At 42.4% G+C, this 22,718-nt stretch overlaps 1 protein-coding gene across 4 annotated transcripts in view; it reads left to right on the top strand.

The window, feature by feature from the left end:
- LOC308467741 (fragile X messenger ribonucleoprotein 1-like) overlaps positions 1-22,718 on the top strand; it is a 170,555-nt gene that overhangs the window by 119,152 nt on the left and 28,685 nt on the right. For 3 of the 4 annotated variants that reach the window (XM_080989437.1, XM_080989438.1, XM_080989436.1), the window contains one exon: positions 17,390-17,476. The exons of the other annotated variant lie outside the window; for it this stretch is intronic. In XM_080989437.1, coding sequence (XP_080845563.1) covers positions 17,390-17,476 — 87 coding nt within the window. The remainder of the gene's footprint in view (positions 1-17,389; positions 17,477-22,718) is intronic. 4 annotated transcript variants of the gene reach the window in all.

Here is a 22,718-nt window from a genome sequence, read left to right as displayed (position 1 = left end):
GGGTGGAGACGCTCCTTCAGGTATACAGGACTGAGGCCGTTTAGGGCTTTAAAGGTCAGCACCAACACTTTGAATTGTGCTCGGAAACATACTGGGAGCCAATGCAGATCTCTCAGAACCGGTGTTATGTGGTCCCGGCGGCCACTCCCAGTCACCAGTCTAGCTGCCGCATTCTGGATTAATTGCAGTTTCCGGGTCACCTTCAAAGGTAGCCCCACATAGAGCGTGTTGCAGTAGTCCAAGCGGGAGATAACTAGAGCATGCACCACTCTGGCAAGACAGTCCGCGGGCAGGTAGGGTCTTAGCCTGCGTATCAGGTGGAGCTGGTAGACAGCTGCCCTGGACACAGAATTAACCTGTGCCTCCATGGACAGCTGTGAGTCCAAAATGACTCCCAGGCTACGCACCTGGTCCTTCAGGGGCACAGTTACCCCATTCAGGACCAGGGAATCCCCCACACCCGCCCGCCCCCTGTCCCCCCAAAACAGTACTTCTGTCTTGTCAGGATTCAACCTCAATCTGTTAGCCGCCATCCATCCTCCAACAGGCTCCAGGCACTCACACAGGACCTTCACCACCTTCACTGGTTCTGATTTAAAGGAGAGGTAGAGCTGGGTGTCATCTGCATACTGATGAACACCCAGCCCAAACCCCCTGATGATCTCTCCCAGCGGCTTCATATAGATATTAAAAAGCATGGGGGAGAGGACAGAACCCTGAGGCACCCCACAAGTGAGAGCCCAGGGGTCTGAACACTCATCCCCCACCACCACTTTCTGGACACGGCCCAGGAGAAAGGAGCGGAACCACCGTATAACAGTGCCCCCAGCTCCCAGCCCCTCTAGACGGTCCAGAAGGATGTTATGGTCGATGGCGTCAAAGGCCGCTGAGAGATCCAGCAGAACTAGAAAACAGCTCTCAACTTTGTCCCTAGCCCGCCGGAGATCATCAGCCAGCGCGACCAAGGCAGTTTCAGTCCCATGGTGAGGCCTGAATCCCGATTGGAAGGGATCCAAATGGTCCGCATCCTCCAAGTGTGCTTGGAGTTGTTTGGCAACCACCCGCTCAATCACCTTGCCCAAGAATGGTAAATTTGAGACTGGGCGATAGTTGGCCAAATTGGCTGGGTCTAAAGATTTTTTTTTAAGAAGCGGTTTAATGACCGCCTCTTTCAGCGGGTCTGGGAAGGCTCCCTCACAGAGGGAAGCATTCACCACCCCGCAGAGCCCATCGCCCAGCCCTTCCCGGCTAGCTTTTATCAGCCAGGATGTACAAGGATCAAGGAGACAGGTGGTCGGTTTCACTTGTCCAAGCAGCCTGTCCACATCCCCGGAGGTAACAGATTGGAATTGATCCCATGTAACAGGACTAGACAGAACTCTAGCACTCTCCCACCCTGGCCCTGCTCCCACGGTGGAGTCTACCTCCTTCTGAATCTGAGCGACTTTATCTGCAAAAAACTTTGCAAAAGCATTGCAGGAGATCTTGGGGTCCCCACCAGGCCCCGGTGGTGCAGGTGGTTCCGATAGATTGCGAACCACCTGAAAAAGTCTCCTGCTGCTGTTTTCTGCAGATACAATGGAGGCGGTGAAGAAGGCCCTCTTCGCCGTCGCCATTGCCACTTGGTAGGCTCGACGTTGAGCTCTAGCCCGTGTCTGGTCTGATTCAGAATGAGTTTTCCGCCACCGGCGCTCTAGCCGTCTCAACGATTGTTTCATCACCCTCAGCTCCGGGGAAAACCACGGGGCTGTCCGGGCTCCATGCAATCGGAGAGGGCGCTTTGGAGCCAGACAGTCAATAGCCCTGGTTAACTCCGCATTCCAGCGGGCCACCAGGGAATCAGCTAAAAGGCCATCAACTGTCGGGCGGATTGATTTATTGCTCAGATAAGCCTGAGGTCCGGCACACTTCTGCTGCGCAGGCCTCTGCATTCCAAAGTCCACATTCCGATGCTTCTGAGCAAAGCAGAGATCATCAGCAGCGGTAAGAGAAAGACTGCAAAAAACTCCAGAGCATTCTTCAGTGTGCTTAAATAAAGTCCACTCAGGATCTTAGCAGCTAAAAGCAGTTTTATTTACAGCAGACTATCCATTATCTATCACAGCGAACAGCATCGCGAAAACACGTCCTCTCTCCTCAAAAGCGAAAGTAGAGAGAAAGAACAAAGGCTTGAGGCTCTCAGAAATGACGAAGAATTTCCCCCCTCCTCTCAACAGTAGGCAGGGCGTACACTCTGAGCTGATTAACCCTGTAAGCTCAGGTTCTCCTCACACCCCCTCTCGCCCTGCGCTACTGTGGGGAAAGTAAGTACAGAACTTACCCCCAACTCCAGACCACCACAAAACTCCCCATGACGCTGGAAGCTTAAAGGTTTGGTAAATCCATCGGCCAGGTTACTGTGACTGGCACAGTACTTCAGCCATATCAAACCTGACTGAACACTCTGACACACATTTTGGAAACGTATGTCCAGATGCTTGGTTCTGGCCTTAAATTGCGCAGATTCAGCCAATTTCAAACAGGGTTGATTGTCTTCCCAAACCGTGATGGGCAAGCTACAATCCCCATAGATCTCTTGCACCAAGCATCTATAGAACTCTAGTTCCCGGCACAAATCTGACAGTGCACTGAATTCAGCCTCAGTAGAAGACAGCGCAATGAGACTTTGCTTCCGGGACTTCCACCCAACTAGTGACTTCCCAAACTTTACCACCAACCCAGACACAGACTTGCGGTCCTGCGAATTCGCCCAGTCACTGTCCGCATAGCATGTGAGCTTTGCCTCACCTTCAGCTGGCAGCTTAAGACAGAAGTCTTTGGTATGCTGCAGGTAGCGCAGTACCCGCTTGATACCGTGCCAAGCACTCACACTGGGCTTTGATGCTTCCCTACTTAGCAGGTTGGTAGCAAACGCAGTGTCTGGTCTGCTCCATTGGGACAGATACAACAGACTACCTAGAGCTGACTGAAAGAGCTCAGCATTCTCAAACTCAGCACTTTCTGCTTGCTGGCTATCTTTCACGAAGTTCGTCTCCATGGGTGTCCGAACTCCTGCACAATCGGACATTCTGAACTTCTCAAGCAACTGCTCAATCTTGCCTTTCTGACTGAGCAAGAAGCTACCATCCTCAGTTCTCGCTATCTGGACGCCTAGGTAGATCTTTACTGCACCCAGGTTCTTGAGCTGAAACCGTTTCCCAAGCTCTTCGGCAAACTTCTGCACCTGTTTGTCTGCCTTTCCAACATGGATGATGTCATCAACGTAAAATAACACCAGTTCCTGTGAGTCTCCTGATCCTCTAAGGAACAGGCAACTGTCAGCAAGACTCTTCCTGAAACCTAGCTTCTCCAAAGCTTCATTCAGGCACAAGTTCCAATTCCTGGCCGACTGCTTCAGGCCGTAAATTGACTTTTGAAGTTTCCACACAGTACCTTGCTCATTGCCCTCAAACCCTGGAGGAGGAAGCATGTACAGATCCTCCTGGAGGTCTGAGTTCAAGTAAGCAACATCCACATCAAAGTGATGCACCAGCAAACCTCTTTGTGCAACAATGGCCAAGACCAAGCGTAGAGATTCACTCCTAGAGGTGGGAGCATAAATTTCCGTATAATTCAACCCCCTGCGCTGCGTGAATTCTCTCGCCACTAATCTGGCCTTATACTGCGGTTCTCCTGTCGCTGTGGGCTTAAGACGGTAAACCCAGCGGCAACTTCGTGAGGGAGAACACACCTAGAGACTCCATTGAGTTCATCTCCTTCTGCATCGCCTCATGCCATTTCCTGGCTTCTTCCTGAGGCAGTTTCTGAACATCCTCAAAACTCTCGGGTTCACACTGTGCCATTCCGACCCACACACGAGTGATGGCAAACCTTTCAGGAGGTTTCCCCTTGGTCGTCCGCGTTGAATGGCGCAGCACTACTTCAGGAACCCCCTCTGACCCACTAGGGCCAGCCAGAACGTCCTTGGCATCAGAGAGCTCCCCCTCTGACTTACTGCGCCTTCTGGACTTCTCAGCCGAACCTGTGGGGGAAGATGGAGCACTGCATTGCTCAAACTTCACAGCCTTGGGAGAAGTTCTCCCCTCTGCCTGCACTGGGTCTGGACTCTGAGCCTCAGTAGCAGGTTCAACCTCTTCCTCTCCTTCATCAGCAGAGTCTAGCAGACTCTCTGACAGGATGTCAGGGTTCCCATGTATCCTTGCCCAGCCACTCTGCTCACAGAATTCAGCACTGTTGCTGAGCAGAATCCTGGACTGATTCCCTGACGGATACGCAAACCTCCACCCCTTGGTCCCTGGCTCATACCCACAAAAAATCATCTTTTGGGACTTGGGTTCACCTTTCTTGCGTTTGGCCTTTGGTATGAGGACCCAAGCCTCACAGCCAAAAACGCGGAAGTAGTGCACCTTCGGTTTCTTTCCATGTAGCGAGAAATACGGTGTGTCACCTACCACTGAATTGAACGACCTGTTCAGAATAAAGTTGGCCGTTCGCCAAGCCTCCCCCCCAAAAGCGCTGTGGGAGCCCGGCATCAAACAAAAGAGCTGCGGACATCTCCCCTAGAGTCCTGTTTCTGCGTTCCGCGATCCCATTCTGTTGGGGACTGTGTGGAGAAGTCAACCTGTGTTGAATCCCCTTTTTGCGGAAGAAACTTTGCAGTGCAGACCCGGTGAACTCCCCACCGTGATCGCTCTGAAAGTTTTGCACCCGTGTGGAAAACTGCAGTTCCACAGCCGCAATCCAGTCTTTGATTAGCGGCGCAGCTTCATGTTTGCGCCGAAGCGTGAAGGACCAGGAGTTCCTCGTATGGTCATCAATTAGAACCAGCGCAAATTTGGCTCCGCCCATACTGCTCACAGAAAACGGACCACACAAATCTGCATGAATTAATTAAAAAGCCCTAGTGGTCACCCTCTCAGACCTTGGGTATGTGCACGTTTTCACCTTTGCGGACTTGCACGCTCTGCAATCTAGAAACTTAGCACATGATTTCATTTTGCACCCTTGCGTACACTCTGGGATCTTCATCACTGACCCCCAGGACACGTGTGCCATGCGTCTGTGCCAGAGGTGAGCACACGCATCATGAACCGGAACATTGGCACACTGTGCTTGAGCCTCCTCCGTGTCATCTGGACCTGCAAAATAAGCATTTATCACAAACAACCTGTCTTTACATTCAACACTGACTAGGTGCTGTCCATTCTTGGAAATAGAACACTTAATGTTCTCAAAACACACTCTGTAGTTCTCAGCAAGAAGTGCACTGACAGACAGCAACGCGCAGGACAGTCCTGGAACAACAAAAGCCTGGATTGAATCCTGCAAGAAAGAACAAAACAGTGAGCCAGTCTGCGTGAATGGGTGTCAAGTCCCATCTGCTAAACAAACAGTCTTCCCAGAAGTTTCAGAGGTGCAGTTCATGGCACTAGGTGATGGGAAGCTCCACTGTCTATGACAAAAGCCAGCACAGCATCCTGTTGACAACTCTTGACTACAGCCATAGAGGCTGCCAAATGTTTACGTTCAGTGTCTTTGCCAGCTGCCTTCGGCTTGCCTTTCCCACGCTTTGAAGAAGAGCCCTTTATCTGGTTGCTACGGGAGACGGCCTTCGGCTGTTCCTGTGCCTCCACTGGACATTCTCTCACCAGATGGGAGGGGGAGCCACAGCGATAACAGCGGCGACGCGTAGCAACAGCTCTCACAGCTCCTTCTTCAGCCATTCCTTTGTTCCCAACCTGCTAAGTAGGGAAGCGTCAAAGCCCAGTGTGAGTGCTTGGCACGGTATCAAGCGGGTACTGCGCTACCTGCAGCATACCAAAGACTTCTGTCTTAAGCTGCCAGCTGAAGGTGAGGCGAAGCTCACATGCTATGCGGACAGTGACTGGGCGAATCACATCAACTTGGGATAAAACATCCCCTACCACTCTCTGGAAGCCAATTGGATCCATTAAGTGGCGGGGGTGGACCATCCGAATCGGTCCCACCTCCCTTCAGAGGGGAAGGGTTGCGGAGAACTCCAGTTGCACCAGGAAGTGATCTGACCATGGCACTTCTTTTGTTTCGCTTTTAGTTAATGTCAGATCACCAACATCCATAGAGGTAAACACCAAGTCTAAGGCATGTCCACGGCTATGAGTTGGGCCAGACTTATTCAGGGACAGCCCAATGGAGGCCATGCTTTCCACGAAGTCCCGAGCCGCCCCTTGTAAGGTCGTGTCGGCAGGGATGTTAAAATCCCCCAGGACAACCAAGTTAGGTGTCTCCAGGAGCATATCCGCCACGACCTGAAGCAGCTCGGGCAGGGAATCCTTGGTGCAGTGGGGAGGTCGGTACACCAAAAGGAATCCTGTACTGCCCCTATTGCCCAACTTCCAGAACATGCACTCAGAGAACTGGGTCTTCCCAATAGGACGCCTGGTGCAGACTAATGACTTCCTAAAAATCACTGCAACGCCCCCTCCCCGCCCACATGACCTGGGTTGCTGTGCGTAAGAGAAACCTGGTGGGCAAGCAGCGGCAAGGACAGGCCCATCTGCCTCATCCAACCAGGTCTCTGTCACACATGCCAGGTCAAATCCTCCATCCACAATCAGGTCATGGATGGCAGTGGTTTTATTCATCATTGACCTGGCATTGCACAGCAACACTTTCAGGTCATGTGGGTTTCCCTTGCTGATTCCAGTATCCTTCCGGTCAGGACCAGACCTGGAGGCAGGGATAGTTCTCAAACAACGACTAAACCTGCCTCCTCGGTAATGACATGGTCTGGTCTTAGCGTAACTCCTACTCCGGCCCATGATCACCGAGATTGGGTGTCCCAATACATTCCCTCCTGTGGAACCTGCCCCAGCCATTCTATTGGCTGAGGCCCACTCCCAGGCAGCCCTGCCAGCAAGTTTGGAAAATTCAGCAGTGGCCAGAGGATTGGAGATCAGTCTACATCCCAATCCCAAAGAAGGGCAGTGCCAAAGAATGCTCCAACTACCGCACAATTGCACTCATTTCACACGCTAGCAAGGTTATGCTTAAAATTCTACAAGGAAGGCTCAAGCAGTATGTGGAACGAGAACTCCCAGAAGTGCAAGCTGGATTTAGAAGAGGCAGAGGAACCAGAGACCAAATTGCAAACGTGCGCTGGATTATGGAGAAAGCTAGAGAGTTCCAGAAAGACATCTACTTTTGCTTCATTGACTATGCAAAAGCCTTTGACTGTGTCGACCACAGCAAACTATGGCAAGTTCTTAAAGAAATGGGAGTGCCTGATCACCTCATCTGTCTCCTGAGAAATCTCTATGTGGGACAAGAAGCTACAGCATATGGAACAACTGATTGGTTCAAAATTGGGAAAGGAGTACGACAAGGCTTTATATTGTCTCCCTGCTTATTTAACTTATATGCAGAATTCATCATGCGAAAGGCTGGGCTGGATGAATCCCTAGCCGGAATTAAGATTGCCGGAAGAAATATCAACAACCTCAGATATGCAGATGACACAACCTTGATGGCAGAAAGTGAGTAGGAATTAAAGAACCTTTTATTGAGGGTGAAAGAGGAGAGCGCAAAATATGGTCTGAAGCTCAACATAAAAAAAAACGAAGATCATGGCCACTGGTCCCATCACCTTCTGGCAAATAGAAGGGGAAGAAATGGAGGCAGTGAGAGATTTTACTTTCTTGGGCTCCATGATCACTGCAGATGGTGACAGCAGCCACGAAATTAAAAGACGCCTGCTTCTTGGGAGAAAAGCAATGACAAACTGCATCTTAAAAAGCAGAGACATCACTTTGCCAACAAAGGTCCGTATAGTAAAAGCTATGGTTTTCCTAGTAGTGATGTATGGAAGTGAGAGCTGGACCATAAAGAAGGCTGATCGCTGAAGACTTGATGCTTTTGAATTATGGTGCTGGAGGAGACTCTTGAGAGTCCCATGGACTGCAAGAAGATCAAACCTATCCATTCTGAAGGAAATCAGCCCTGAGTGCTCACTGAAAGGACAAATCATGAAGCTGAGGCTCCAATACTTTGGCCACCTCATGAGAAGAGAAGACTCCCTGGAAAAGACCCTGATGTTGGGAAAGATGGAGGGCACAAGGAGAAGGGGACGACAGAGGACGAGATGGTTGGATAGTGTTCTCGAAGCTACCAGCATGAGTTTGACCAAACTGCGGGAGGCAGTGGAAGACAGAAGTGCCTGGCGTGCTCTGGACCATGGGGTCACGAAGAGTCGGACACGACTAAACGACTAAACAACAACAGAAAAATTATGGGGAAAAGTAAACAGAAATCGACTGTGGCAACAAGACAGAAATCTGGAGACAAGAGAAGGGTCTCTGCTCAGGAGGATACAGGAAAAAATGGCTAAATCTGACTTTTCAGAACTTAATGGCTTTACATTTTGCAGAATTTAAAAGGGGAATGGATCAGTCAATGGAGAAATTAACTAGGGAAGTAAAAGCTGACACTGAGAAAAATACTGATGTGCTCTCACAGAAATTGGACAAATTAGATGAAAAAGTGAATTCTTTAGAAGTCAAAATTGAGAAATTGGAAAAGTCAGCGGGCGAGGTGGAGGACATTAAAACAGAACAAGGGGCCATGGGGGGCCTCTCTAACAGACAGAATGAACTGAAAGAACAGTTGCTGCTTCTACAATTAAAGCAGAACGCTAACACGGGTTGATTACCAGAAAATTAAAAAGAGCAAAGCCTTGCCATGTACTTGAGCAAGATCTTGGCAGATTGGATGGGTTTAGGACAAGAGCGTCGAGAAAGAAGACAGCCTTTGTTACAAAAAGAGTGGAGGATGCAATCCTTCAAAAAATATTACGAAGGTCTGCAGGTTGAGGGTAAAAAGGTTGACATATTTCCGGAAATCCCCTTTAAATTAAGAATTAGGAGACAGAGGTACAAGATCCTGACAACAGTCCTTAGAAAAAGTGATATAAAATACAAATGGGACTTTCCAGAAGGAATTTCCTTTACCTACAGAAAGAAAAGATACAGGCTGGTGACGGAGAGTCAGGTCCATGAATTTATGGAAAAACATGGCAGGGACCCTGAGTTCAGAGATGGGACAAGAGATTCGAAAAGCCCCCTTGATCAGCAAAGGGAGGCCTTGAAACATCTGGAGGGAGCAGTAGGCGGAGAAACAGGTTTTTTAAGCAAAAATGATAATGGCAAATCTTAAAGAACTGAGTTGAAATGTGAATGGATTGAATAAGGAAGCAAAAAGAAACAGGATTGAACATGTAATTCTTAAACAAATCGTAGATCTAATTCGTCTTCAGGAAACACACGTAGTAAAAAACCATTAAAGAGTTTGGTTAATAAAAAAAACTAGGGATGGGTTTCATTTCAGCAGATAATGCAAAAAGACGTGGTGTAATAGTTTATATTAAGCCTGCACTTGAACACAAACTAATCCAAAAAGACGACAAAAGGAGAATTCTAGTGGTACAAATTAAAGTCCAAGGAGAAAAGATATTATTGGTAGGAATATACGCACCAAATGAAAATAAAGTTCTTTCAAAAATTGGAAACAGATCTTCTGGAGTTTGCAGATGAGAAGATAATGGGAGACTTAAATGGGGTTTCCGTGCGCTGCTCTGGTTCGCCAGAAGCGGCTTAGTTATGCTGGCCACATGACCCAGAAGCTGCGGACAAACGCCAGCTCCTTGGCCTATAGAGTGAGATGAGCGCCGCAATCCCAGAGTCATCCGCGACTGGACCTAACGGTCAGGGGTACCTTTACCTTTAAATGGGCTACCATCATTAGAGATGGATAGAACAATTAGGAAAAAAGATACCAAAGAAGGTAGGCTACCCAAAACTTTTTTTGACATGACAGAGACATTGAAGCTAATAGATATCTGGAGAGTAAAACATTTGTTTGACTAACAGTTCACTTTCTTCTCTCATGTAGTACAGTGGTACCTCGGGTTACATACGCTTCAGGTTACAGACTCTGCTAACCCAGAAATAGTACCTCGGGTTAAGAACTTTGCTTCAGGATGAGAACAGAAATTGTGCGGTGGCGGCGCAGCGGCAGCGGGAAGCCCCATTAGCTAAAGTGGTGCTTCAGGTTAAGAACAGTTTCAGGTGAAGAACAGACCTCCGGAATGAATTAAGTACTTAACCCGAGGTACCACTGTAGTGCCCGACTGGATGCGGTTTGGATTTCAAAAGAATTAGAACTAAAAGTTCAAACAAATTGAAATAGATCCCAGAACATTGTCAGGGCTTCCTCTTTCCGGCTGTGGGAAATGGCTGACTCCCATACGATCGGATCCCAGCCGTGCCGGTAATTCAGGGCTGATATGGGGGTAATTAGCCCTGGCATACTCCCCAGGGTGGGGGAGGATTGTCTCACAGACCCACAGATTGTCCGAGATTGTCAGCTTGCATCAAGGTGCAAGTGGCAGGCCACTGGGTCCCAGAGCACGACACGGCTGGCACTCTCCGATGCCATTCTCATAGCCAGAAATACTTGCTTGATAAAATGATTGGATTTGGATGATAAACAGACTAGCCTGGACTGAAGAAGACTAAGGGAAAACCTCCAGAGCTGTACAGTTCCTGGTGTTTAAGCTCGGACTTCAAAGAGGTTCTCATCATGGCGTGTGGATTACGGAGGTGTTTGGTATGTCTTCTACAATTGGTTTTCAATTCTAAGCCTCATTAAGAAACTTAATTTTTTTAAAAGAGAGTACAGATAGACTTCTATTTATAATTATTTAACTCTGCAGCTTTACTTAGACTTGAAAGACTTGATAAAGATAAAAGAAGAAAGAAGATAGTGTTTGTTAATATGACGCAGCACGGAAAAATGAGAATCTCTCCCTTTTCGAGAGAAGCAGGAAATATTTGCTGGCTGACTTTGCAATGCCTGGAGATAACATACTGTATAGTGCAGCTGTTTGCAGAAGTTTTTCATTATGAGTGAGAGAGAAGGCTGATGGATGTCTAGCAGCCCCCCCTCTAGGGCCCAGAGGGGGGGATTGTGTGGTCTCCGAGAGGCTGATTGATCGCCAAATGACTTATATCTGTGGAATACAGCTCATTTACATTGCATTATTGCAAACAGTATGCTCAACAATTTACAGTAATAACAGTGTGGACGCAACTATGTTATTAAATCTCAAACAAAAAGCTTGGACAACAGCCCGGATTGGAATGATTTAACAACTTGGGAGTTGCTTCATCATTAAACTTCAGACAATAGACTTGGACAACAGCCCAGATTGGAAAATTGGAATGGAGTCAGGGAAAGCTGCGCTGGAAAATAGACAGTTGAAAAAATATATATACACAAATAAAGCTATATTCGACGGACGAAAGGATATATGATTTCTGACATGACTGAGAATCTTAGAGCCAGGGACGGAGAACTTTAAAGCGTTGAGATCAGAAGGCAGAAAATATGAAAACAATGAGAAGAGGCAGGAACGAAGATTTGGAGATATGCTTCAGAGGTCCAGACTATGGGGAGCCTAGAAAAATTAATAATTACAATTTGGACTATAATTGGCTGTTTTTTAAATTTTAGTTTATTATTTTTAATTGGATTATGATTCGGATATGTTGATTGGCTGTTTTTATTGGAAAATCAATAAAAATGATTTTTTTAAAAAAAGATCCCAGAACATTGTCGGATCATAATCCTATAATAATGGAAATCCAGAAAGAAAATCAATCCACTTTTAGATGGAGATTGAATGAAGAATTACTAGATGATAATATTCTGTTAGAAAAAGCAAAAACTGTCCTGGGAGATTATTTTGAACTAAATCTTAATAATGGAACCAGGCTGCAAACGGTGTGGGACGCGAGCAAAGCAGTTATGAGGGGAGTGTTTATCCAACAAAATTCAATCAAGAAGAAGGCAAGAGAAAAGAAAAAGAAAGAAATTTTAGATGAAATATTAGGGAAAGAAAAAGAATTAATAAAAAAAACCTAATAAGGAGATAATTAAACAGGCACTTAAATGGTTACGAATTCACTATTCAATGGTGATCAATGACGAAATAAATTGAAAGAATTAAAAGGATGAAACCAAAGTATTTTGAACATGCCAACAAGCCAGGGAAATTATTGGCATGGTAAATGAGGAAAAGCGAGCCAAAAAACTACATAAATAAGATAAAACATAATGTCAAGATCACTGATAAACCAAGGGAAATAAGGGAAGCCTTTACTAAGTATTTTATAGACCTTTACAAAAAAGGATCTGAAAAGACCCTGATGGAAGAATATATAAAAAGTAGTAATCTCCCAAAAATAAAAGTAGAAATGCTAATATTAAATGCCGAAATTACATTGCAGAAAATATTTGAAGCAATAAATCAAGCAAAGACAGGTAAATCTCCAGGACCAGATGGAATATCAGCAAAATATTATAAAAAAATACATGAACAGCTTGTGATTCCCGTAAAGGATATAATGAATGAGGTTTTAAAAACAGGGGAAGTCCTGGAAACATGGAAAGAAGCCTATATAACATTAATACCAAAACAAGATTCAGACATAACATTAGTCAAAAATTATAGGCCTATCTCATTATTAAATAATGATTACAAACTGTTTTCATATATTCTTGCTAAAAAAAACTTGGGAAGAATATATACATCAAGATCAAGCAGGATTTCTTCCAGGTAGACAAATAAAAGATAATATTAGAAATGTTTTTAACATAATTGAATACTTGGAAGTATGAAATGAAAAGCAAGCAGCTCTGATGTTTATAGATGCAGAAAAAGCATTTGATAATGTTTATTGGGACTTCATGAAAAGAGTTCTTGAAGAAATGGAATTTGGAGCAAAATTTAATAAGGGAATACAAGCCATATATTCAGAACAGAATGCAAAATTAACTATTAATCAGGTGATAACAAACCAATGTAAAATACAGAAAGGAGCTAGGCAAATGTCCGTTACCACCGCTTTTGTTCATTCTGGTCCTGGAGGTCTTGGCAAGGAATATCAAAGCAGACAAAGTAGTAGTAGGAATAAGAATAAAGAAAAGTGAACATAAATTGAAAGCGGACGATTTGGTTGTTATGGTTGAAGATCCAAAGAATTCTTTCCCTAGAGGAATAGAAAAAATCCAAAAGTTTGGACAGGTGGCAGGTTTTAAATTAAATAAAAGTAAAACTAATTTGTTGGTTAAAAATCTCAAAGAATTAGAAAAGAGTTATCAGAATCTATTGATACAGAAACTACTAATCTTTAATATTACAATATTTGCTCAAATAATCTTTAAATTTCTTCCATCTTCATCTGCCATTCTTCCACAGTTGGTAGTTCTTGTGTTTTCCATTTTTTGGCTATTAAAATTTGTGCAGCAGCTTTGGCGTACAAAAATACCTTTACATCTTTCTTGGGCAGTTCAGAACCTAATATTCCAAGGAGAAAGGCCTCTGGTTTCTTTACAAATGTATATTTCATCATATTTTTTTTAATTCATTATAAATCTTTTCCCAGAAGTCTTTTACCTTGGGACAGGTCCACCACATGTGATAAAAAGTACCTTCTTTTGCTTTACATTTCCAGCATAAATTATCACAGTTATGATAAATCTTAGCTAATTTAACCGGGGTCAAGTACCACCTATACATCATTTTCATAATATTTTCCTTTAACATCGTACATGCAGTAAACTTAACCCCTTTCTTCCAAAGCCTCTCCCAATCTTCCATCATTATATTGTGTCCCACATCTTGTGCCCAATCAATCATAACCGATTTAACTTGTTCATCTTTTATGTGCCACTCCAATAACAAATTATACATTTTAGACATATTCTTAACATTAGTGTCTAACAACTCCGTTTCCAATTTGGTTTTTTCTGTTGCAAAACCATTTCTCTTATCAATCTTAAATAATTCAATCTTAAATAATCTCTTATCAATCTTAAATAATATTGAAGCCAATTCACATTATCCTTAATTTGTTCAAACAGTTTTAATTTAAATTAAATTAAATCCAAAGGGATATTATAGATGATAGTACTAAATTACTGAAGAAGGCGTATAGTATACTTTTGGAATGGGAAACTAAAGATGAGGAGGTTAAATCGGTAATGATTAAGTGGGCACAGGATATACAGTGGTACCTCGGGTTACATACGCTTCAGGTTACATACGCTTCAGGTTACACACTCCGCTAACCCAGAAATAGTGCTTCAGGTTAAGAACTTTGCTTCAGGATAAGAACAGAAATTGTGCTCCTGCAGCGCGGCAGCAGTGGGAGGCCCCATTAGCTAAAGTGGTGCTTCAGGTTAAGAACAGTTTCATGTTAAGAACGGACCTCCGGAACGAATTAAGTACTTAACCCGAGGTACCACTGTAGGTCATAACATACAATTTGAAGATTGGATAAGGCTTTGGAAAATGAATTTTAAATTTACGGTTTGTATATTGCGTTCTGCCCGGACGCTGAGGTCCAGCGCCGAGGGCCTTCTGGCGGTTCCCTCATTGCGAGAAGCAAAGCTACAGGGAACCAGGCAGAGGGCCTTCTCGGTAGTGGCGCCCGCCCTGTGGAACGCCCTCCCATCAGATGTCAAAGCGATAAATAACTACCTGACATTTAGAAGACATCTTAAGGCAGCCCTTAAGTTCAGGGAAGTTTTTAATCTGTGATTTTACTGTATTTTTGGTTTCTATGGAAGCCGCCCAGAGTGGCTGGGGAAACCCAGGCAGATGGGCGGGGTACAAATAATAAATTATTATTATTATTATTATTAAGAGAACTATATGAAGATGATGTACAGCTGGTATGTCACATCAAAAAAATTGACAAAAATGTATAAAACAGAACAAAAGAACTGTTGGAGATGTAAAGAAGGGGAAGGTACATTTTATCATATGTGGTGGGATTGTAAGATTATAAAGAAATTTTGGGAAATGCTTTATAATTGAAAATAATGTTTAAAGTAACGTTTGTTTAAAAAAAAAACCTTTTTTGCTAGGCATTCTAGGAAAAGATTTTCCGAAAGAGAAACAGACATTATTCATGTATGCTACAACAGCAGCAAGAATTTTAATAGCGCAAAATTGGAAGACTGGAGAAAGATCATCAAAAGAACAATGGCAAGAAAAATGGATGAACTACACAGAGTTAGCAAAGTAAACGGACAAATTGCAAGAAAAGGACAAGAGTGACTTTGGAAAAGAATGGGAACCTTTTCCACATACTTACAGAAACAACAACAAAAATGGACTCAATGGCAGGATTTAAACGAACGTATACAACTTTAATTACAAAGAACAAGAAGACATATTGACAAAATAATATTATATATAAACAGCTGAATGTAACATATTATGTAACAAACCAGAAATGGAAGTTGAGGGAAGTCAATGGGGGGGGGGGACACTGGAAAATGAATGTTATTGATATTGGATTTTGTTATGAGAAAAATAAAATTTATACACACACACACACACACACACACACACACAATTATTTTGCAGATTGTGAAAAATTCATTTATAATACTCATTAAAATATTCATTATTTGATTTCAGATTCATTAATCATTATAGTCTGTGATTTATAATAGTCAAATATAATAGTCTAAGTGTTTCAGTAAATAAATACATTTTACTCATCTGCTTTTTGCTCATTTTTTAGTTACACTGAGTGACGTGTGGGGTAAAATGCTCATTTCTGGAGTTCGAAACTAAAAAACCAGAAAGCTTAGATGTTATGTAAAATATTGACATAACAAGCTTTTGTTATTATTAAATTAACTTGATTTTTTTTTAAATAAAGCCTCTGCGACAGACCATTGATAAGTTACAGCCGTTTCAATGCCTCGAAGTGAAAATGACATGGCGGCCATATTGATGACATCATATTTCATACCCCCACCACTGATATTTACTAAGACTGCCATATTTTGTTTGTATAGGTAGTAGGCTTTCCAAAAAACACCACCACCACAGCGCTTTTGGCATTTCTAGGGTAAATAAATCTGGTCTAGCTCTTGGTCTATGATGGTCTGTAGAATGATAACATGATTTGACTCATTGAATGTGCCTCATGTGGGGTACTTTTCTGCCTAATTCAGAAGCTGCAGCTGCAAAGGGGTTCGTGGGACACCTAGCTTTATAGGCATTAAAGCAGTGTTGAGATCAGCAGCTGTTGCTTGTTAGCTTGTGAGCGAAATTAAAAGTTTTTTTGTTGACATTGAAAGCAGTAAACAACCTGGGACTAGGATATCTAGCAGACCACCTTCCATGGTACAAATCAAGCTCAATTTTAAGATCTTTTGAAGAGACCCCACTGGTCAGTTCACAACCAACAAATTGATACTTGCTGACAATGTGGAAGTGGTCCTTTTCGGTGATAGCACCCACCTTCTGGAATCCCCTCCCTAGGTAATTCGTGCGGTAGAGACAGTACTGACCTTTAATCAACTTTTTAAAACTTCGTTGACCCACACCTTCCTCAACTCTGAGTCTTAATATTTTTTCTTTTGTACACTGCTTGGATTTATTTGTGATATATTTTGTTTTATTTATTCCATAAAATATATATACCACTTGATTGTAGAAAAAAGCTCAAAGTGATTTACAAAAATTATCACTAAAATATTTACAACCATAATTTAAAACATAGATAACGTTAAAACCACAACAGAGTAGACTAAAACAAATTAAAACTCATACAAACTTTCTAAACATCTGGATAGGCTTGTCTAAATAAGAATGTATTCAGCTGTTTTTATCAGGAAATTTTATTGAATAAATGTTGTATTTTTATATAATTGTATTGAATACTCCAAGTGAACCCACTGAAATGGTCCGTTAATTTCAGTGGATCTGCTCTGGGCGGAACTTAGTTGGAAAAAACTCTTAGTTTCTATGTAAACCACTTGGATAGTGTTACTTTCTTATTTGCTTGTAATATTTTATACTACTTAATATTATAACATACATAGGTCTTGGCTGCCATCTGGAAAGTTTGAGTATTCATAGTGCTTACTAGTAATCAGGGCTTTTTTCCAGAAAAAGAGGCGCCAGAACTTGTTGACCTTTCTTTAGGGGAGGACCTTCGCCCACTTGCCCCACTGCCATGGCAAAAAAACCCCCAAACTGTTATCTTACGGCGCTGGCCTTCTCTGTTGCGCAGCCCCAAGCTCAGTGCCGGGGAATGGCACCACAACACTACAGGGGTGCTGGAACGCACCCAAGAGGTGCCGGTGCTCAATTCTGGTGAGTTCCGGCCGAAAGTGGTTTTTCCTGCTGAAAAAAAAGCCCTCCTAGTATTGTTACTCTGAATTGTTTTACTAATGAAATTGCAATTTGCATGGAATCAAGTTACACATTATGTAGTGGCATTAGTTGCATCACCTGAAGACCTCTGATTCAAAATTTTATTTCTAGGGAATGGTTCCTTTTGTCTTCGTGGGAACCAAGGACAGCATAATGAATGCCACAGTTCTTTTGGATTATCACCTCAACTATTTAAAGGTGAGGAAAGGGCATCATACTATGTTGCCTTTTGGGAAAGTGGAAAAGCTGGCTTTAAAGCAAAGCTTTAAAGTGGTTTTTCAGAGTTTATAAGTGAATTCAAATTCTGTGGTTAAATTGTTCTGTTTTTTTTTCTTTAACTCTTAACTGAATGCTGAGTGATTATCATATTTTTCTCAAACTGGTTTTAGAAGAAGTCAAACCTCTTCAAGATGCCTAGCTTACTCTTGGGCCCAGGGTTAAGATCTACCTGTGAGAGAGGACTTTCCTTTTTTGTTTGTTTGTTTATTAATTTTCCAATTTACACATTACATCTATACAACTCTTACCTTATTCTTACATAGACTTCCCAACTTATCTTCCATTGGTATCCTTGGTTTGCTACAACTCCTTACATTTTTTTCTTTTCTCCTCTTGTCGTTTCCCTCTTATTTTCCTTTGTCTTGTCTACCGTTGCTCATACACTTATCCTACTTCCCAATTAAACTCGATGCCGCTCCCACTCGCCTCTTGTTTTCTTTTCCTCATAATTTCTTATTTTGGCCGTCAAGTCTGCTAACTTGAGAAATTTTATTAACTTCTGCAGCCATTGTTCCTTTGTCAGAACAATCATTTCTTTCCAATTTTTTGCATAAGTTATCCTTGTGGCCGAGGTTGCATATAGAAATAGGTTCCATAATTCCTTAGGCATATCTTCCCCAATTATTGCCAGCAAGAAGGCTTCTGGTCTTTTAGGGAAGGTGAATTTAAACATCTTTTTGAGTTCCTATCATTTCCCAATTTTTGTTGCATACTTACATTGCCACCACATATGATATAGAGAACCCTCTTTTTCTAAACTTTTCATGATCATGGTGTCTCTCCTGCCAGGTAAGTATCCTCTTTTTCTAAACTTTTCCAACATACATTGGATCCTCTCTTATTGGCATCAGATATCATCAATACACCATCTTAAAGATGTTCTCTGCATAGCAGGCTGAAAATTTTATCGTTCTGTTCCATATTTTTTCCCATGCTGAAAGTTCAATGTTATATCCGATATCTGGTGCCCAGTGTATCCTTGCCTCTTTCACAAATTCATCTTCTGTTTCCCATTCAAGTAGAGTTCTATACAGTCGTACCTCGGAAGTCGAACAGAATCCATTCTGGAAGTCCATTCGACTTCCAAAACGTTCAGAAACCAAAGTGTGGCTTCTGATTGGCTGCAGAAGCCCCATCGAATGTTCGGCTTAGAAAATCAGAACACTCACTTTCGGTTTTCGATCGTTCGGGAGCCAGAATGTTTGACTCCCAAGGTATTCGGGAGTCAAAGTACAACTGTATACTTTCATTTTTATTTATTTTTTGTTATTTCCCCAATATTAATTTTATCAAATTCCGATCCACTTTCTACAAATCCTTTTTCTTTATCTCTTTTACAGATCTCGTTTCTTTGGAAGTATTGGAACCAGTCTGTGACTAGTCCCATCGCTTCTCTTTTTTAAAGTCTTTATATGTTCCCCAGTTTACCTCCATGTTCAACTTTTTTTTTACTGCAACGGCCTCCGTTGGAGATATCCAATGTGAGATCTTCCTTTCTAACATTTCTCTGTGTTTTGCCCAAGCATTATACACACTCCTCCTGATCACACAGTTAAAAAACCCTTATTTACTTTGGTCTTCTTATAATACAAATAATTGTGCCATCCAAACCTTAGGTCAAATTGCTCCAGATCCAGAGTTCCTGTGTCCTTTAATTCCACCCACTCCTTCATCCACACTAACCATGCAGCCTCATAGTACAATCACAAATCAGGAAGTGAGAAACCCCCTCTATTCCGCTCATCTATTAGTATTTTGTATTTTGTTGTTGTTTAGTTGTGTCCGACTCTTCGTGACCCCATGGACCAGAGCGCGCCAGGCACTCCTGTCTTCCACTGCCTCCCACAGTTTGGTCAAACTCATGTTGGTAACTTCGAGAACACTGTCCAACCATCTCATCCTCTGTCGTCCCCTTCTCCTTGTGCCCTCAATCTTTCCCAGCATCAGGCTCTTTTCCAGGGAGTCTTTTCTTATGAGGTGGCCAAAGTATTGGAGCCTCAGCTTCAGGATCTGTCCTTCCAGTGAGCACTCAGGGCTGATTTCCTTAAGACTTGATAGGTTTGATCTTCTTGCAGTCCATGGGACTCTCAAGAGTCTCCTCCAGCACCAGAATTCAAAAGCATCAATTCTTCAGCAATCAGCCTTCTTTATGGTCCAGCTCTCACTTCCATACATCACTACTGGGAAAACCATAGCTTTAACTATACGGACCTTTGTCGGCAAGGTAATGTCTCTGCTTTTTAAGATGTTGTCTAGGTTTGTATTTAATCCTTGGCTTTTTGCCTTACCATATAAAGTTTGTTAAGTCCTTTTTCCATTGTTTAAAACAATGAGTGTTACTGATCACCGGCAATGATTGAAATAAAAAAATCATTTTTGGTAATATGTTCATCTTAATTGCCAATATTCTTCCCATCTTAGATAAATTCATGTGGTTCCATTTTTTCATATTCTTCCTTATTTCTGTCCATATTCTTTTAGAGTTATCTTGAATAAGGCTTAAATTGTTAGATGCAAGCCAGACTCGTAGATATTTTACTTTCTTCTCTTCGATTCCTGATGTGTCCCCCCCCCCAAATTCTCTTTTGCCTTCTTTTCCATGTTTTTGATGATCACCATTGTTTTTTCTTTATTAATATAGAATTCAGCAAGGTTTCCAAACAGTGTTATAATTTCAATTGTCTTCGGGATGCTTTTCAGAGGGTTTTCTAATGTCAAAACTACATCGTCCGCAAACGCTTTTAGTTTATAGTTCCTTTGGCCCACTCAAATCCCTATAATTTCATTATTTTCTCTAATTCTTCTAGCAAGAACTTCTAGGACTAAAATGAATAGCAGCGGTGATAACGGGCATCCCTGCCTTGTACCTTTTTGTATACTACATTCTCCTGTTACACCGCCATTGATGTTTATGTTTGTCCCTTGTTTTTGATAGATTGCTTTAATTCCATTTACAAAATTTTCCCTAAATTCCATAATTTCTAGTATCATTTTTCTAAACATCCAGGAGATGTTATGAAATGCCTTTTCCACAATTTGGAAGAGCAGTGTGGCTTCTTTATCATTTCTTTCCTCCATAAATTTAATTATTTTTATTGCATTTCTTACATTATTCCTTATTTGTCTGGCAGGTAAAAAGCCTGTTTGGTCTTCATGGATGAATGTCTTCAATATTTCTCTTAGCCTTTTAGCCAAGATTGCTGCATAGAGTTTATAATAATTATTTAATAGGGAGATTGGCTTAAAGTTTTTCTGGTGGTGTATGCCTTCTTCCCCTTGTAGAATTCCATTCATCACATCCTTCAATGGGGATATAATAGCTTCTTGAAATGTTTTGTAATACATAGGTGTAAGACCATCGGGACCAGATGATTTGCCTATTTTCGCTTGTTTAATTGTGATGTCTATGTCTATGTCTGCCATTGGAATTGGTTCATTAGATACTCTATTTGCTTGGGAGATTACATTTATTGAGATACCTATATATTGCCTCCTTGTTTTCTTCTACCTTTCTATACAGTTTGGTGTAATATTTTTGGAATTCATTTCTTATGTCCTTTGGATTAAATATTATTCTATCTTCTATTGTAATCTTATTTATAGTGTTTGGTTTCCTCCCCCTTTTGAGTTGCCATGCTAGGAGTTTCCCAGGTCTGTTTGCCGATTCAAATTGCTTATGTTTCAGCGCTTCAATATTTTGCTCAACTTCATTTCGCATTATCATGGCAAATTGTGCCTGGATGACTTTCAGTTGCCAAGTAATAGTGATATTTCCTGGTTTGTCCATCAATTTCTTTTCTTGAGTTAACATTTCTTTCATTTATTTTTGTTTCTCTTCCTCTCTTTTCTTCCTATAATATACATTCTGTTGGATAAAGAACCCCCTTACTACCGCTTTACTAGTGTCCTATACTGTTCTTTTGTTAATTTCATTATTTAAATTGAGCTCAAAATACTCTTTTAGTATTTCAGATTCTTTCCAAATTACTTCTTCCTTCCTTAGAAGGTTTTCATTTAATTTCCACCTATACAGTGTCTCCCCTTCACCTTTTAATGTCATTTTAATTGGATTATGGTCAGATATTGTTCCTTTGCCATCCTTCGTTATAAATTTGGGTTCCAATTTGGGATTGACGTATATCACCACCCCTTGCTTTTTAACATTTTCCAAGGCAATGAACTCATTTTCTAATGCTTTATTTATTAGTAGTCTTCTATCTTCCTTTTTGGAAGGAACGCGGGTGGCACTGTGGGTTAAACCACAGAGCCTAGCACTTGCCGATCAGAAGGTCGGTGGTTCAGATCCTCGCGACGGGGTGAGCTCCCGTTGCTCGGTCCCTGCTCCTGCCAACCTAGCAGTTTGAAAGCACATCGAAGTGCAAGTAGATAAATAGGTACCGCTCCGGCGGGAAGGTAAATGGCGTTTCCATGCGCTGCTCTGGTTCACCAGAAGCGGCTTAGTCATACTAGCCACATGACCCAGAAGCTGTACGCTGGCTCCCTCGGCCAATAAAGCGAGATGAGCGCCGCAACCCCAGAGTTGGCCATGACTGGACCTAATGGTCAGGGGTCCCTTTATCTTTATCTTCCTTTTTAGACTCAGTGTTTCTCACACACACGACATGACTCGGCAGTAAATTACTTCAAATTCATTAGTCCATAAACAAGCCTGGTTGGAGCTTAGCTATTTCAGCCCTCACTGGATGATTGAGTTGCCGGGACTAAACTCCCCCTCTTTCCTTTCCCTCAACAAGAAAAACCCCACTTCCGCTTTTTCCCAGTCCCGCGCTTCTCAGCCATTCTCGTGAGCCTACGAGTTTGGGGTGATTCTACCCTTCCTAATTCTCCTTCTGTGTCATCCTCAGAGCTTGCCAGTGGATTGTTTGTGCTCTGCGTCTCCCTGTCTTTCTGTGTCTAAAGGTCAAATTCCTATTGCTAACTGCTTCTCCCCACTCTCTTAGTAAATCCCCTCCTTTTTCTGTCTTGTCTGCCTCTTATCCACTTGTCAGAACGTCTACTTCTCTGACATTTCATTTTGATATGTGTTTGTTGTAAACATATTACATCTAACTTCTGCTTTAATAAGTAGTTTGCAATTTTATTTATTTTTGACTTCACATTTAAACCATTTACATTTCATTAGAAGTTTTAATTCATTTCT

The sequence above is a fragment of the Podarcis pityusensis genome, assembly GCF_964106645.2.
Source record: "Podarcis pityusensis genome assembly, chromosome: W".
Lineage (NCBI taxonomy): Eukaryota > Metazoa > Chordata > Lepidosauria > Squamata > Lacertidae > Podarcis > Podarcis pityusensis.
This window is presented reverse-complemented; position numbering and strand designations above follow the sequence as displayed.